This window comes from Aythya ferina, assembly GCF_964211825.1.
Source record: "Aythya ferina genome assembly, chromosome: 1".
In the NCBI taxonomy this organism is placed as follows: Eukaryota; Metazoa; Chordata; class Aves; order Anseriformes; family Anatidae; genus Aythya; species Aythya ferina.
Genome location: NC_140296.1, coordinates 160,119,250 through 160,135,838, shown reverse-complemented (window position 1 = coordinate 160,135,838; position 16,589 = coordinate 160,119,250). Strand labels below are relative to the sequence as shown.

Genomic DNA, 16,589 nt, shown 5'->3' with positions numbered 1-16,589 from the left:
CTCCAGGTGGTACTGCAGTCTTCCTCTTTAAAAATAAAAGAATTTTTGTCTTTAAAAGCTGATTTACCTTTGCATGTGTGCTTATAAGCTCACTCTGCTTTCCTCCTGTCTAGCTCTTGTTGTACAAAATGATGCTGTCCAGTTGCCCATTGCAATCAGCTTCTCACTCTCATCCAACATTTGTGAGGAAAGAGGTAAGAGTAGCAGGCAGCTCCTCTGAAAGCCTGGTGCTTAGCAGAGGTGGTTAGAATTATGCAGTACCTGGTCATGCTATTCTGGATGCCTGAATTAATTAAAGCATAGATTAGTATGAGAATGGAGTAATTATCAAGCAGTAATATGCTGCTTTTTCAGTACAAACTGATTTTAAATACTCAGTCCTTCTCTGATTATCTGTGATCATCTGCCACTAAGGTTCAGTATCTGTTTGTTGTATGTAGCCACTGCAGGTCCATTACTGTGCTAGCAGAATACATGATCAATCACTGCTTTGAGTTATTTTGAGACAAAAATAATCTTTCCCTGCTGGAAACTAACTGGCCACATGTATTTGAGTTAATAACTTTTGATCTGAATGGTAACATTAATGCATCAACTGAAATGTTCATCACAGGGCGTTATGTAAGTTTTGGCTAAAATGTGGACAAAATTAAAGAACTGAAGGGAAGGGCTGCTTACTTTGCAACTTTTGTTGGATTTATTTGAGAATATTGGCATGTGAAAAGAAAAAAAAAAAAAAAAAAAAAAAGGTACATTGTTGAAAGTGCTGCAGAGACATCCAGCATCTTAGCATAGAACAATAGCTTTATAAACCAATATACAGGGAGATAAGGGACTGATTCCCTCTTCAGTTGTTTCCTGAAAATGTGAAAATGGGACATCCAATTTCTTCTTGTAACAAAGCAACAGCACTCCCGGACCATCAGAAAATGTTTTGTTGTAGAGTTGCATGCCCTTGGTGTCACTGTGCTCTTAAGTCTGCAATATTATTGATTCCACCTTTAGCTCTTGGGTTCACAGGCAGCTTTCTTCTGCTCAATGATCTCAAGATCACTGTTCATCTTGATCGTGCATACTTCCCTTCAGCACTCCACCAGAGGATCTGTCAGTGCGCTGTACAGTTAGGCAGCAGTTGGAGATTTCTTAATCACAAATGAATACCTAAGGGGTGGAGATAATCAGCTTCCACTAACCCATCTCTACCCTGTGCTATCATGGGAGCATTACACTACATCCTTTTTCAGCAGCAATCTTGCACTTAACTGGCTAACCAACTAAAAACTGGCTGGAACTCAGATGGGAAGTTGGACATAGCTAATGTCTATGTCTCACTTGGAATATATCAGAATAATGCAGTTTTCTGGATACCCACCCTCCTCATAGGCATCGATCTACATTTTTCAATTAAAGGCACCCAGAATACACATTCCTTCTTTCTCCCATTGTTTTCTTCAAGGCAAAGAATCTGTTTAGAAGACAATTCCCAAAGTTCCATATATGTTCACATGAATGAACCTTACTTTCCCAAGACACATACCATAGAACAGGGCTGACATTACCATCAGTTGTATTCATTTATTACTAATCTCTTATTCTGTTTGTCTAGGTTTGATTGTCCAGCTTTCTGACTCAAATCTGAAGATACTCATCAGAAGCTGCCTTATGTGTGGACACAGGAGAGGCTACAGCAAATTCAAAACCAAATGTAAGTGATACTTTTACTTCCATAAACAGAGTTAGAATGTATGGCAATGCTTTTTTGAAGTAGGGCATAAATTATGGGAAACCATTTAACCAAAACAACAAGCTAGTCTGGAGGGTGTTATTGCTCTGAAAACTCTCAGAGTTCATCTTAACATTTCACTATTCATGAAAGGGAAACATATTGTTATCTTTGTTACTGGTAATGGAAGATAAGAGTTATCTCAACAGAGACATTTTCAGGGATTAGTGGTGAGACAATATTTTCTGATTATGATTAACCTGCAGATAAACTTCCTGGTAGTTGTGAAAACCTATTTGAATATCTTTTGCAACAGAAACCATGGCCCATTAAAACCATTTTGCATTTTGATAATATGCTGTGATCGGTAATCTGTTGTCTTGTCAGGGCCTGAGAGAAGACTGCCATAAGATACAGAGGCCAGAATCAGGCCTTGGGCCTTCTTCATTCTGCTTACATTAAACCTATTTTTGTTCAGCACAAGATGGCCTTACCATCCTGGAGGCTCCCCACAGAGAACTTGCCATATGTTTAAAGGTGTAGTAGCCTCCAAATTCATCAATCATTCTCTGAGTGCCATCTCTAGTGCTAACATAATATCAAGTGACAAGACGGAGACATCTGAAATAGCTAGGATCTACCCTGTCTGGATCAATTCTCAGAAGAAGTGCTGGAATTTATAAACCAGGGTAAGTTTAAATGGAAAAGTCTTCACTGATAACTAATTATAAACATTAATTACTTACAAGGGCAGTTATTAAAGTTAACCTGTATAATTTTGTATCTATGGCACAGTTTCTGAATTTCAGCTATTACGTGTCCTGCTGTTTAACTGATAGTTCCTGTACACTAACAAAAATTAAAAACAAATTCAAATTGAATGAAATCAGCATTGTATCTTAGGAGAAAATTAATGAGAATAGGTTTAGCAGCTAGTGGCTGTGCAAAATCTAACAGTTATCAGTGTGTAAGAACGTATATGATACAATGCAGAGTACATTGTAAAACAGAGTACACTAGGACATTTTTCATCATGGTATGGGTTATTGTCACTGATTTAGTCCTTGGGGAACCAGTAACACAAAGTCCAAGAGAATTGATACTGGAGAAAAAACTGGAATTGGGTTTAACTGACCAACCTCTGCCTCCAATAGCTATATACTGTGCTTGCAAAGCAAAGCAAAAGAAAAGCAACAAACAAGCTTAATATTTGAAGCTTAAACTGGAAACATATTTTCTGATCATTTAAATGAACACTGTTGTCTTCCTACCTGTGAGACATACCCTGTCCTATAATTACCTGTTTTAGAGAACACTCTAAAATGTATGTTACTTATTCTTCCAAACTCAGGACTTTGATATACCCCAGCCTGTAATTGTTAGGAACTAGACAGAACTCATCCAAACACTGAGAATACCTTTGTGTATCTGTGGCACAACTGTCCCAGGGTCTACCATATTACTGTTCTCAAAAGCTCTGCAGTCAGCAGACTTAGTCATCTAATTAAAGACAACATTTATGCCACAAATAGGGTCATAGGGTCTCCCAACAAGCAAAGTGTTCCCTTTCAAAGGATCTGAGCCTGTTTTCTTTGCAGCATTTGCAGACCCCGTTGGCCCATCTGTTTGGAAGTAAAGTGATGCTCCTCATCTTGCAGTACCCTGATGCTATCACTAGATTCCTGTGTCAGTGCCATGGGAGTTGGCTTAGTGTTCTTGAATATTTGTGCCTAGCCTGGTCAGCAAAAATTTTATACCGAGCAATATTTAATGGCAAATTTGAAACAGCAAAAAATATTGGCTTGAAGACAAAAATGTTCTTTTGATTTCTATCAGCTAATGTTTTACATAATTAGCTTTCTCAAAATTGACCGTCTCTTTTGCTCATTTTTTTCCTTTAGTGGTTTCCTTTGTCTAGTACTACTGTGTTGACCTGCATATTTTTATCACTGCTTAAAGAGTAGAAGTATGTATGCATTTACTCATATGTACGTGTAGAGGAGTACACAGAAAAAGTCTAATTGAAAAGAATGTCAGCCAAAGACTGTCAGGCATAATTAACTTTCTCCTAGGTTTGAGTCAATTCAGCCAGCCTCAAACTCTCTGTGAGGTACTGGCTCTCACAGTTGGTGTATCTCTGCTATGTATGTGTGGAGGGTTGGTGTAGTCAGTTCTAGTGCCAACTTAATCATGGGTAACTTGTGTGATCTTGGGCAACTGTTTGACTCCCTTCTATGTGAGAGTAATGCGTAATATTTATCATGAAAAGATTGATCCATTGACATTACAAAACTCCTCTGGATTTTCATGTGAAAGACAATTTAGAAGACTTCGAAATCATATTGTTAGCTGTAAAGAGGTTCCCACTGAAGAAAGAAAACAGAAATCTGCCACTTCAGTCTGACTGACTGGGGAAGGAATCGGGAGATGAGCAAGTTCTTTTGCATTAACTAGAAAGGAGAAGATCTAGAGGAGAACAAATATTTGGGCACATTTTATCCATGTTGTGGCTGAAAATACAAACCTAATGACTTGCTAAGGTAATTGTAAGTGTATGATAGCCGAGACTTTAAAACAGAAATTTTCACCTATCATTCACACTGGCCATGCTGGTCAGGTAAGAAGTCTGAACCTCCACACTTTACTGCATCTCATGAGCTAAATCCATTGACAAAGCACTGAAATATCTGTTAAAAAAATCAACAGCCAATGGATGGGCTGTTAACTGATGTTTTGGAGGCTGCTTGAATTCCTAGCTAAATTAGTAGCCTTGATCGTTTCTATCACAGCTGAAAAAGTAGTGTGTTAAAGTATGCTTTCTGCTTAGGTCAAACTTTATTCTAAATTAGCAGAAATCTTGCCCAAGGATTCTGCTTAGCAAGAACTAATCAGAGGTATATTTTTTCCTTCCTTGTGTAAACAGAAAAGAGCAAGCATCCAAGATGAAAGAAGTTGGGTTTGACAAACCAACCGTTCTATGGTGTTATGGTGATTACAGAGAAGAAACTTTCCCCAGGACATGGAAGGTTCAGGCTGGCATGACTGTCACACCAGAGCCGCCATATGACAAACAGCAAAACCCAGTGGTCAAGAAAGCAGACACAGCACGGTTTTGCATTTTAAACAATTTTCAATTAAAATTTAAAATCAAACCCACCAAATTTACCAATTCTGGCCAATCTTACATTACAGAAAACAAGAAAAAATACACAGAAAATGTAAAGTGCAGGCCTTAAATCTCAGGATGTTGTGATTCTTGCTTTGTCCTTTTAAATATCTATGCATTCATTTTCCAAAACCCAGTGAAATCTGAACATATCTTTTATTAAAGACTCAAATTTAGTGTTCTTCAATTAAGATGTGAGAGAACCCAGCAAACCCTGAACCACCTGTGGTACTTTAAGCCCCCAAATTCTCTAATCCTATGTGTGGAGGGAAGATCTGGCCACCAACACACAGATTCCACTTAAACTGTTTTGATGACATGAAAACCTTTTCTGTGCATTACAAAATTTGTATCTTCCCTGCAGCATGCCACGTGTTATTTACTTGTGGGTAGATAAAAGATAATAGCATCAGAATATGTATTATCCATAATAAATATTAAGGATAGAAACACAGAAATGTTCCTGAAATTTGTCAGCTGAAGGCTAATACATGAATACCATCTACATGACCTTTATGTTATTTGTTTCTTCCTTCTTTTGAATTTACAGTATAATCTGAAGTGTTTTAGAACTCCTAGGACTGTAGTAGCAAGTGGAAATGGCATTAAAATCACACCATTTGACACCAGCTTCTTTTCCATTTGAATTATTAAAACAAGAATTTAACTCTACTCTTTTGTCTGTAGCACAGGGATAATAATTTATACCTGCCTCACAAGCCTATAGCATGAGAAATGCTGGATGAAGGAGTGGATATGCAAAGTGGCTTTTTAATTAAAGACTCCTAGATCAAAGAGAGACTCTTGGATTGTTTAAGTTTTACTGAGATACACCAGGAAAAACAGGTTTTGCATTTCGGTCTGTTTACAGCACCACCGTAACAGTGATGTTTAATCAGGAAGGAGGTCTGGTGACTAATAAAGATGAAGAAATGGTCAGAGAATGGAAAGGGCCTCGGGATGGCAAGCTTGCCCAGCCAGTTATCGCACAGGTAATATTTATTGCTTTACCTTTATTAATATTGTTCTTACCTCTCCCCTCTGCCCCCCACTTTTAGTATCTCCGAGGTGTCTGAATTGCAAGGAACATGAAGCTTACATTTCTTCTTAACACATTTTACAAAGATTGGCTTTCCCAACAACCTCTACATGAGTTACCTCTTTTTTACTCATATTGCTCCTTTGGGAAGAAAGACAAGGAGATTGCCTAGGATTGTTCTAATTCAAGGTCTCAATAAACAAGAATTCCATCATCCCTGCTAGATGCATTTTGGAATAAACTTTTCTGAGCTGGAAATATGAACGATCTATTTCTCACTTTTCTTTTGGGTATGGTCGGTAACAGGCTATTGTTTGCCTTATTGTTTGCCTGCCTTTAGTCCCAATCCAATTACCCCTGAAGTTCATGAAAAGACTTCCACTGCTTTGTAGTTACCAAATCTGGGCCTAGCATGCCACAAAAATACCAGAAATTAAAGTAAAACATTTGCAACCCAAGTCAGTAAGCATGCCTTCAGGCACAGAGTTTATAAACACACCATTATTTACTGTGGTTGGGTCAGGTGATTTGCTCTTTCTTGCTACTAATACAGAGCTACTGGCGGGAGGCTTGGTATTGTATGCAGGGCATGCAGTAAGACCCAGACAGAATGACAGGTAGCCAAGTATATAACAGGTTTTCTTTTCTTGACTCATGCTACCCAGGCTGTCAGCTGATATGAAGGAGTAACTTCAAACAAACAAATGGCAATGAAGTTCTTACAGCTGACATTACTCTTTAGTATAGATAAATATTCAGGGTTGGATATTTTCTGTAAACTGACCTTTGTTTATTCTATAAGGTCTGCAAGAGTTGGAGACTTCTGAAATATCATGCTGTATCTGTGGTTTGGCTTTTACAAAGTCTGTAAAGGTTATATCAGATAATTATCGAACCACTTTGAATTATCAAGTACAGATTATAGAGTGTTACTGCAAACTATGTGCTGTAGTAAACTGATGTTCTTCAGGAGTCACATGAAAATGGATATGAGTTCAGTAAAACTGTGCAACATAATTCTGACTTTCTTTGAATGGGTAGGAGCATCAGAGACAGTGCAAACTGGCTTTTTGTTTAAATAGAAGATAGGAAAAATGGTTCCAAGTCTTCTGCTTGGTGTCACTAGGGCATTTTTCATGGTCTGTGTGCACAGACAATGCTAAAGGCTTTAGTGACCATGATTTTCATAAATTAAATTGTATGTGTCAAAACGCTGATTCTTTACTGGTGGCTAAACAGTCCAAACCTTGCCTACTCTCACCAACAGCAGTAGTTAAAGGGCAAGCACAGACTAGCTCTTCATGGATCTGTCCATGCCTGACTCCACAGCTTCTCTGCCTCAGAAGCAGATCCACTTTCCTGTTTCTTTCCTGTTTCAAATGTTTCTTGTACCTTCCTGCCATACAGCATCACCTTCCAAAACATGCACAATCTCAGGATGCTTTCTTTGGTCAGGAGTCATCCAGACAAAGTGCTGTCTGTCCACAGTTCATATGTTAGAAGGTAACTTTACAGGATTCAGATGAGACTGACCAAACTAAACTTGTTTGGAAGAGTAACTCTGATCATTTCCTCACCGATGACCAACTGTCTTGGATAATCAACTCATTGAGGCCTCTTCAGTCGGCCTCTTCCATCTACCATAAATGAGAAAACGTGGTGGAGTTAGCAAACCTTTTTTCTCTTTCAGATTAATGAATACATCGCAGTGAGGATTACAGGGTGCTTTGCAGTTAGCTTGGTCTACAAGTGGCAACATGAAAGTGCGTGCTTGCCTTTGTCACCGCTGCAGGGTGTGGCTCTTCCACAATTAGAGGAATCAGTATGTTGTAACTGCTACAGTATTGCATTTTACTAAGGACCTTGAAATTATTATTTGCTCTGCAAACTCTGGAATCAGTGAGCTTTCCTATAAAGTGCACTTCCCAACATAAGTGCTAAGTGCAGCGCTACAGAGTGATCAAGTAAGAGCTTCCAGAGACTTGGGTATTCATTTCCAGTGCATTTATGCTGAAGTCCACCTACTGGCCCAAAGTGAGGCATCTTTCCATGTGCTTAGGTTACTATTTCTGCCTTAGGTTACTATTTCTGCCTTTCTTTTTTTTTTTTTTTTTTTTTTTTTTTTTTTTTTCCTGGCTTAATTTTTTAATGTATTTCCTGCTAATACCTTTTGGTGATTAAGTCCTTGTCACCCTACATCCCGTGTTTAGTCTATAGGTGCAGCTTTAACACTTTCAAATGTTCATTTTTGCTCAGAAAGAATGGCTAAGTCATATCTATAATTTTCTAGAATTCTGTGGCCCACCAGATAAAATATTAAGTGCATTGACCCAGCCCATTTTGAAGTAGTTATATTGTGCTGCCAATGAGGGTATTGAACAAAGCCCTAAGAAATCCTGATCCAAATCTTCCTTGTCTTCACTTCTGTGCAGTGAGCTGGTTATTGAGCTAGGTTAATCATCTGGCCAATGCCCTACATCTTTGTGGCAAATACTCTATTGTAGTTCAAAGTTGGATTGAAATATACTGTTGGTAGAACAGACTTTTTTTTTTGTGGTTTGGAGGTCAGGAAAAAGATAGTTATGAAATAGTTGTTGGAAAAGCAGAAGAAATCTATCATCCAAGTAAAACAAAAACAAAACAGTCTATGCTTGTTCAGAGTTTATTTCCTTCTTCCTGCTATATATGAAAGTATTTAGTCTAGAAAATGTAAAAACATACATTGCAGGTCTATAAGAGGCGTGTATACACATATTGTTGGTTTTAAGAGAAATATTAAGTCCTAAACTTCTGAGAAATTAAATTTGTTGTTTTTAAGTGACATTTTGTAAAATCATTTCATTGTGTGTAACTTAGATGTTAGAATGCAACCAATGGAACAATTACAACTAGCATCACCATCTTAAGCAAAAAAAAAAAAAAAACAACCAAAAAACTCACACATATTTCTGCTTATGTGGGAAAGGAAACATTCTAAATGAGGGGACATAAAGGTAGTAAATGATCATATTTGAAATCTAACCTATTTCTGATTTGTTTGGAAACAAAAATGATTCAAGCTATGTTTCATGAACTGGATCTTAGTTTTTTTTACAGTTTGTCAGTTCTTTGTTAAAAGAAAACAGAAACTCTTAATACATCCTATAATACTGTACTCTAACACTGGGATGAGAAGCTATATTTTATTTCTTCTAATTCCAGGAGTGCCTGGGCTGTAACAGAGATAGAACTACCCTTGAGTCCTTGCAAGACTGCTATCTGAAATGCCACCAGAATAGGTCTTCTTGAGATTAATAACTCACTGGGTATCTTTCTCCCATGGAGTTGGAAGGGTTGCTGCTCTGTGGGATTACAAGGAAACAGGGATAATTGGTGTAGCGGGAGTCACAGTTTTGGCTCATTCACAGCCTTGTGTAGGTGTTTAGAATGTATACAATTCTCAGTTCTGACTTCTTTATACCCAGAGCATTCCTCAACACAATGCGGAGGTGGAGAATTTGACTTTAGGAGGATTTGACTTGAAATGGCTGACATAGCAAATTCCACCTGGATAAATTTTATAAAAAAGGTACAGCAGATGGCCAAGGTCTGAGTCAGAGACAGCCTATGTCTTCAGTTACCCTGCTGGCACAAGGGAGTGTCAGTAAAAACCTGTGAAGAAGGTGTGTCCCGGAGCTTTTACTGAGTCAATTTAATCTGTTATGGGTCTTCACTCTCTAAGGCTCTGCACTGACTCGTTTAGAGACACCTCTGTTACATACACCAGATGTACATGTATATGGTGTTCTGCAATTTCCCTCCTCCAAGCACATTTATTTCTCTTTAAACACTAGTGGGCCAAAAGAACTGATTATTTTGAAAGGTCAGACTTTTTTGAAAATGGATATGAGAAGGTGACATTTGCTTACATCAGAGTATCAGCCGTAGTTAGTGCCATTTTAAATACTTGTACTTGTTATTTCATTGTAGATTAACTGACAACACCAAACATGGTCAAAACTAAGAAATGAATGAGACCAAAATCTATCATAGAATGAAAAATATATTTTACTCTTTACTGGAAAGAATCCTACAGCTGTGGAGAAAAGTGGGTTATCTGGTGTCTACACCAATTTAAAGAACTAGGGAAACAAAAATAAAACCACAACAGTCTGACAGCTCCTGTCTGAAAAAGAAAATCACAATAAGGGGCACAATATTGCAAATTATTATTGTGGATGACTGGGTGAATTATTACCAAAGAGCCCTAAGTCAGGCATGGCCAGAAAACAGCTCAAGTACAGTTTTATGAGTTTGGTTCTGTCTCAGCAGGTACCACATTAGACTGAATATTTATCTGAAAGTCAGCCCCAGACTGACCATCAGAGAATCTAGAGACTGCTGGCTTGAACACCAAAGTAGACAGGAGGCCTACAGGCAGCTTGTTTCTCAAATTGGTGAGCAGGCACTTGCATATGTGGTTCCTATGAGGTCAGCAGATATTTCTGTGCTGAGTGTTTCCATACAGCACAGCACCAAAATTACCAGTCAAGTGCTAAAGAAGCCTCCTAGATAACTGGCAGAGTTCAAGCTGCATTGGTGTACCACTGCATTTGAACTGGTTAGTCCTGCAGGGACCGGGCAGCTTAATGAAGGCCCAGCAGCATGCTGATGCACCGAAATTTGCAGGGCCAGGCTAGTACCTCTGCACAGTACTGCCCTGAGCCAAGCAGAACAACCTGTTCAGGGATCTCTGAAGTGAGGTACAATGCACTGTACACATACCTTGATATTATTCAAGCTGACCACAGACAGTGGATTCCAGCCTGATGCTGAAGAAATCACTGTGGACGCTGGGGCAGGTAATGAATGCCCTGTTTGATTCCCTACTTCCCTGATACTGCAGCTTCTGTTAGACTGAGACTGTAGAGACAGAGGAATAAAGGCTGGGAAAAGAGGAGAAAAAAAAAAGTTAAAAGAAAAAAGTGTGTAGTAACCATAAACCTCTTTGAAAGGTTGTTCTCTGTATTCATTAGATTTAACATTTATATGAACTGTCTGGTAATGTAATCCACTGTAAGTACATTTAAATCCTGACAGCATGAAAGCCAGACCTGGGCAGAAGGTGAATATAAGCTTGTTTTCAGCCTTGAATGGAATGAAATTGATTTAGAGAGCTCATGCTGGTGTATTACATGCCATGAGAACCATTCTGTGAGTACTTGTTACATAAAAGCCTCTGTAATAATACAAACAAAAGCTATAAAAACATGTGGGTTTACTGAACGTGGGTCAGTAAAAATGGCACTGCCTGAATTCTGTATCTTTTCTGATTAATTTAGCAACAGATACATTCCATATATTGGAGCTCTTTTATGGGGAAGACAGATTGAGCATCACCATATTCCTTATACAGGATTGATTTTCCCTCTTTTACCTTATTGACATCAACACTCATAATATTTTTCCTTGTGATTTGTAATCTACCCATCAGATAAACCTGCCAACTAGTTATACCTAATCCAACAGTCAGGAACTTGTACAGGGCACGAAGAGGGAAGTGTAAAAGGCTGAGGATCAGTTTTGAGATCTACATTTGAGTTAAGACTTTGGCCTTTCTGTGATTCTGTAATTCTGTGATTGACTTTTATTGTTATTTCTCAAGTTTGTATCATGCAGCAGCTGAGTTACAATTATAAGCACACAAACACCATCAGTTACCAAATCAGGGCCTACTTTGTTACCAATTTCTGTAGTGGTGGTGTATTTCAGGAATTAACTGCACACACATTCAGAAAACCAAGCTCACAAGTCAGAAAGTCCTCTCCTCGTAGATCAAATGAAGCTGACTCCTCCATATGGTATGCAGCAGGAACCACTCTTATCCTCTCAGGTAATGAAGAGGGGAAAATGAAAGAACTGCTTTTCCCCCAAGTCACTAAATGGTTCTTTCATGATTGCTTATTTATGCCACACAGTAGGAATTTACATTCTTTTTCCAGTATTATCAGTACTTCAGAGTCTTTTTTACAAACTCAGCAATGTCTGAAAATGAGCAAAATTAAAGGAGAAAAGTACTTTTAATTTCATATGACTTGCCAGTACCTCAACTAATGAAGTAGAAATACCATAAAACTCAAGTATTATATTAGTGCTAACAGTATGCTGAAACTCTAATCTTGTTTTACAGACACGTGTAGCTGAAAACCAGAATTTTTGTTCTCACTGTGAAGTTATGTTCAGAGATAGCATCACTCAGAGCAGTGTGGCAGGTTTTTATTGAAGAAATTATATCTTCACCAGAAGTGTGAAGGTCTCTGGATCTTGGCCCTTCTGCTGAGTGCTTTGGTCTACAGGACCAATGACCTACAGAACCCAACTCCCCCAGATGTTGAAGGACTTCTCAAACAAATTAGCCTTCATCACACCTGTGAAAGGCAAATAAAGGCAGCACACATAGCACATATACCTGAATATGAAATGAGTACACTACAATCAGCTGTTGGAGGTGCCTATGATACCTTCAGATAGTTAGGGATCATCCTTTGAAATCTGCTCTTGGCTGCTACCACAGCCTGTCTGTCCAGCCCATCTGGTCGAAGCACACCCCTCTTCCTCCTGGCTGCATGGTTTCAGAGGCTGTGCTTTTGCAGAAGCCAGCAGCTCTGCAGAGCCCACAGTTGCATCAGACCTTAAATACCTGAAACATTTAGATGACTGCACACCTCAGATAACAGAGGGTGACTGGGCCTAGGCCTGTCATTTATTGAGGTGATTTAAAATGATTCTTCAGTCTGTGCTTGATGTATTTGACAATCTAACTTGCTAACATTTTCCCCTAATTTTCTCTTTCTTGTGACAGGAACAAGCTGTGGGGCACACTGCAGGCTGCTTGTCCTGCTGTGCTTCAAAGAACTATGGTGGAAGGGGAGACATGCAGGTGTCATAGTCATCAGATTCCCTACGTGTCAGACCTGGAGTACCATCACCTCATTAGCAACCCAGTGTCCTTTAAGAAGCAGGTTACAGTGGTCACAGAAGTATGCCTTGTGCCCAGGTGGGTTTTATCAGACAGTGATAGTTTTTCCAACACATGGTTGAAAACTTTAAAGATTCTTTTGGTTATAATTTTCTATTTATCTGATTACTAAAATATATGAAAAGTGGTCTCAACAGAAACATCAAACTGGCACCAACTCCAAATATGTATTCTACAGGAAAAATTAATAATAAAAAATTAAACAAAAACTTCAAAAATGATAAAAAGTCAAAAAAAATAGATTTTCCTACAAAAAGGACATTTCAAAACAAATAGTTTCTGAAAATGGAATATTATTTGGATCCATGTCTTTGAGGACGGAGAAAATCACTATCCCTGTCTTAAAGGAATTCCTCACATCATTTGTGTTTGTAGGAGAACTGAAGGAGTAACCCTGAACAATCCCTTGATGTAGAGCAGGGACCTCAAACCTTAACTAATAAAGCCTAGAACTGAGTCTTGAGGGGCTACCAGGGAACCCTGAGGCAGTGTGTGTGTTAGGGCTACTGGGGCATTGCAAGCCCCAAGGATTACTTACCACAACAATCTATTGCACTGATTGACCAAAATCCTGTGATTTGGTAGCAATGTAACAAAGCTTTTTTTTGGTGTGTGTTATTGTTGAAACATTTGGGATACCAGGAATCAGCAATCTCTAACAAAAATGAATGAAAAAGATTCCACACAGAAACATGCTGATTAAAATTATAAACCAGCTCATTTTGATTGCTGTATAAACTTAATGAGAGATGATCTAATGCAAGACTCTGTCTTCACATTCACAAACCAAGGAAATATACAGCAAAAATATCTTTGTGTAAATCTGTATTTAGGAGGACTGGAAATAAGACTAAGATAAAGTTGGGAAGGGCAAAGAAGTAACCTGGAGGTAATACAATAAATTCTTTTATAGTAGAGAATATTTTTTTTGTTTTAGTCCTCAGGATATTGTTTATAATTACCTTTAAAATTTCCCAGTAAAGGTAACAGAGGAAGTGATAGTATAGACTCAATAGGCATTTTTACCATCTCATCATCTCAACTTCGTGGCCACAACAGTAAACATCAGTGACTGTTGTATTCAAAATCTTCCCCTCGTCACTAGACATTAGTTGACCTGCACTGAAATTAAAATATTAAGAAGATTTGAGTTGCAGATGCAGCCTCAATTCCAATTAAGGCATCAAAATGACTTTTTTCACTGTGTCTTATTTATCGATTCCTTCAGAAACTATTTACACAGCAGCTATCATTTCTGATTTGTATTTGAGAAGTTGGCATACAAGAGGTCATACTGTGGCTTTCATGAAGTCTTTGGGAAAAAGCTATGAATTTCAGCACTAGCAGGATTTTTAATTCAAGAAGCAGAAAATCTAAATCTGAATTAAATATCTATATTTTATGTAAAGAGAAAAAGGAAGAAAGTAAGGATGTTTTCAGATCTAAATTTTCATATTGTTCTTTCCTCCTGAAAGCCTGGCCTCAAAACCCATTTGGGAAACGGGTGGAAAAAAAAAAACACGTGGAAAAAAAAACACAAAACACTTGTGTATTGTCTCCTTGTCTCACCGTGTGGTGCCCTGTAGGTGGCCCCTGCTCACTAATGGCAGGGGCACAACACTTGTGAAAGTGAGGGTTCCAGAGGATTATGACAAAGTCATACAGAAGGTGCACAGCAACTAGCTACTACCCCTGTTATCTTAACTATGGATCTGATTTTACAAATCAGAGGAGCAGTTTCTTTTGAAAAAACAGACTCACAAATAGAAATTGAGAGATTTAGAAGCTCCTGTCACCAAATACATAGTGTGAAGAACCACAGCTACTTGGTCTGACAGAGAAAGGTAATTCAACTGAGTTCTTAAGGACTTGTTTGGAAGGAATGCACTGGTCAGGCAAAATTGACCACCTACTTAACTATATAATTGTGCTTCCCTTCTTGCTTTAGGGTTGTCTGGATTCCTTTCGCCTCCTCAAATACGACATCGCCTCTGCAGATGCATTTACAGATCATAGAGGTTCCCTGTTGGAACAGAGACATAATGTAGCTCCTGGCATGTTTTCGGTATGTTAAAAATATTGCAGTCAATTATTTAACTTCTAATGCTATTACTGTGATCTGGTTACAAATGAGTGACTCTGGGATTGCCACATGTCATGAATATTTGTGCCAGCAGGAGAGCAGATTGCTAGTCTGCCTCCTGCAGAAGTACAGGCTGTCACCCCAGCAGCCCTCACCCTTCTCTGTGTGTTAGTTCAGGATTTACGATGCATCAGGTCATTCTCCTTCAACTTGCAGAGGGCAGGAAGCACATGCTACTTGCCACAGCATTAGAAAACGAGTATTATTTCTTCCCGTTGACTCCAGTAATTAGATGTAGCCATCTATGCACTTAACCCCATTTCTGCTTCATCTGTGGCAAAAAGCCTTCAAGCACATCACACAACAGTGCGTTTCAGTATTTAAAACAACAACAACAATAAAAAGCTTCGATTTTCCATCATTCTCAGAAGTACCTTTTGAAAATCAGGAAAATGTCTAAGACGAAGCATGGACTAAAGTTAGTTTTACATACTTGTATATTTTTCATATGTGCTCCAAAAGCATTAAAATTCCTTGCAAGTGTTTAATTCATTTTTCATAGGTGGTTTGTTCCATTAAAGTTTTGCATGCAAAACATTGATTGCTTGTCTTGAAATACATTATTGTTGTAACACTGGGAGAAAAGGATTCTCCAGGTCTTGTTCACCTCTGTTGCAAGCTGTTATTAGGCTATCTTGTTTTGCATCTCACAGAATTGCGTTATAATTGGATTTTCATAATCTTCACATCTTTTCATAAACAACAGTACAAGTGCTGTTTTTCTGGGTTATTTTAATCACTTTTTCCCGGTAGGAGAGAGTCCCCACTCATTAATGTTTGATTATTCTTTGTCTACCTTCTTCATAATGGTAAGGAGCAAGTACTGCTTCCTGCATTTGCTTTATACCTTTGTAGCAGCGACCATAGCATTAGAAGATCTTTCAAATATGCTCTCATTTCAGCTACTTTAAAATTAAAGCTATTTCTGTTGGTTTGGAATGAGCTATTCCTGCACCGAGAAAAAATTCTCTAGAAGACACCCACCTGTGATGAACTTCTCTGTCCACTGGGTGACACCAGCAGTCCATCTGACATTGCTTAGCTGTGTATAAAACCACAGAATACGTATCTGGAGAAGATTAAATTCTTAACCACTCAGCTTCTGTTATCCTGATAATACTAATAATGTTTTCTTCCTCTCTGGTGGCAAAGTGATATAAATAATTAGAAAAAGCAAATGAATGAAAAACAAACAAACAAACAAACAAACAAAAAACCAACAACAACAAAAAAAACAATCCCACTGCTTGTACAAAGTGGGAAAATAGCCTGTAAAGTCACAATCAACTGAGGGTCCGTTACAGAAAAAGATAGAGATTATATAACAGATAGAGATTCCATGTTTTAGTATGAATAACCCACAGCTGAGAATGAGAATGATTGTTAGCAGCTCTGAGGAACTCATTTAACCTGTTACTGAGGTACACTTTGCTTCTGTTCTGTTACCTTTTTGCATTCCCATGTGGAAATGATTTATTATGTTTGAAAGAAAAATGAGAA

At 38.3% G+C, this 16,589-nt stretch overlaps 1 protein-coding gene across 1 annotated transcript; it reads left to right on the top strand.

Moving 5' to 3' along the window:
• The first annotated feature begins 2,371 nt into the window (after positions 1–2,371).
• LOC311422993 (uncharacterized protein) lies at positions 2,372–15,616 on the top strand. The gene is made up of 4 exons (XM_084496570.1): positions 2,372–2,412; positions 5,761–5,881; positions 12,770–12,964; positions 14,895–15,616. Exons 2-4 carry the CDS (start codon positions 5,814–5,816, stop codon positions 14,992–14,994), a joined length of 363 nt encoding a protein of 120 aa, XP_084352696.1. The 5' UTR covers positions 2,372–2,412; positions 5,761–5,813; the 3' UTR covers positions 14,995–15,616.
• Positions 15,617–16,589: the final 973 nt, after the last annotated feature.

What these genes read in the sequence shown, in the direction of transcription:
- LOC311422993 (XM_084496570.1), top strand. Translation starts at nt 5,814, where the DNA reads ATGAAGAAATGGTCAGAGAATGGAAAGGGCCTCGGGATGGCAAGCTTG. An exon ending in CCCAGCCAGTTATCGCACAG is followed by an intron (nt 5,882 to 12,769) that starts GTAATATTTATT and finishes TTCTTGTGACAG; the next exon opens with GAACAAGCTGTGGGGCACAC. An exon ending in GAAGTATGCCTTGTGCCCAG is followed by an intron (nt 12,965 to 14,894) that starts GTGGGTTTTATC and finishes TTCTTGCTTTAG; the next exon opens with GGTTGTCTGGATTCCTTTCG.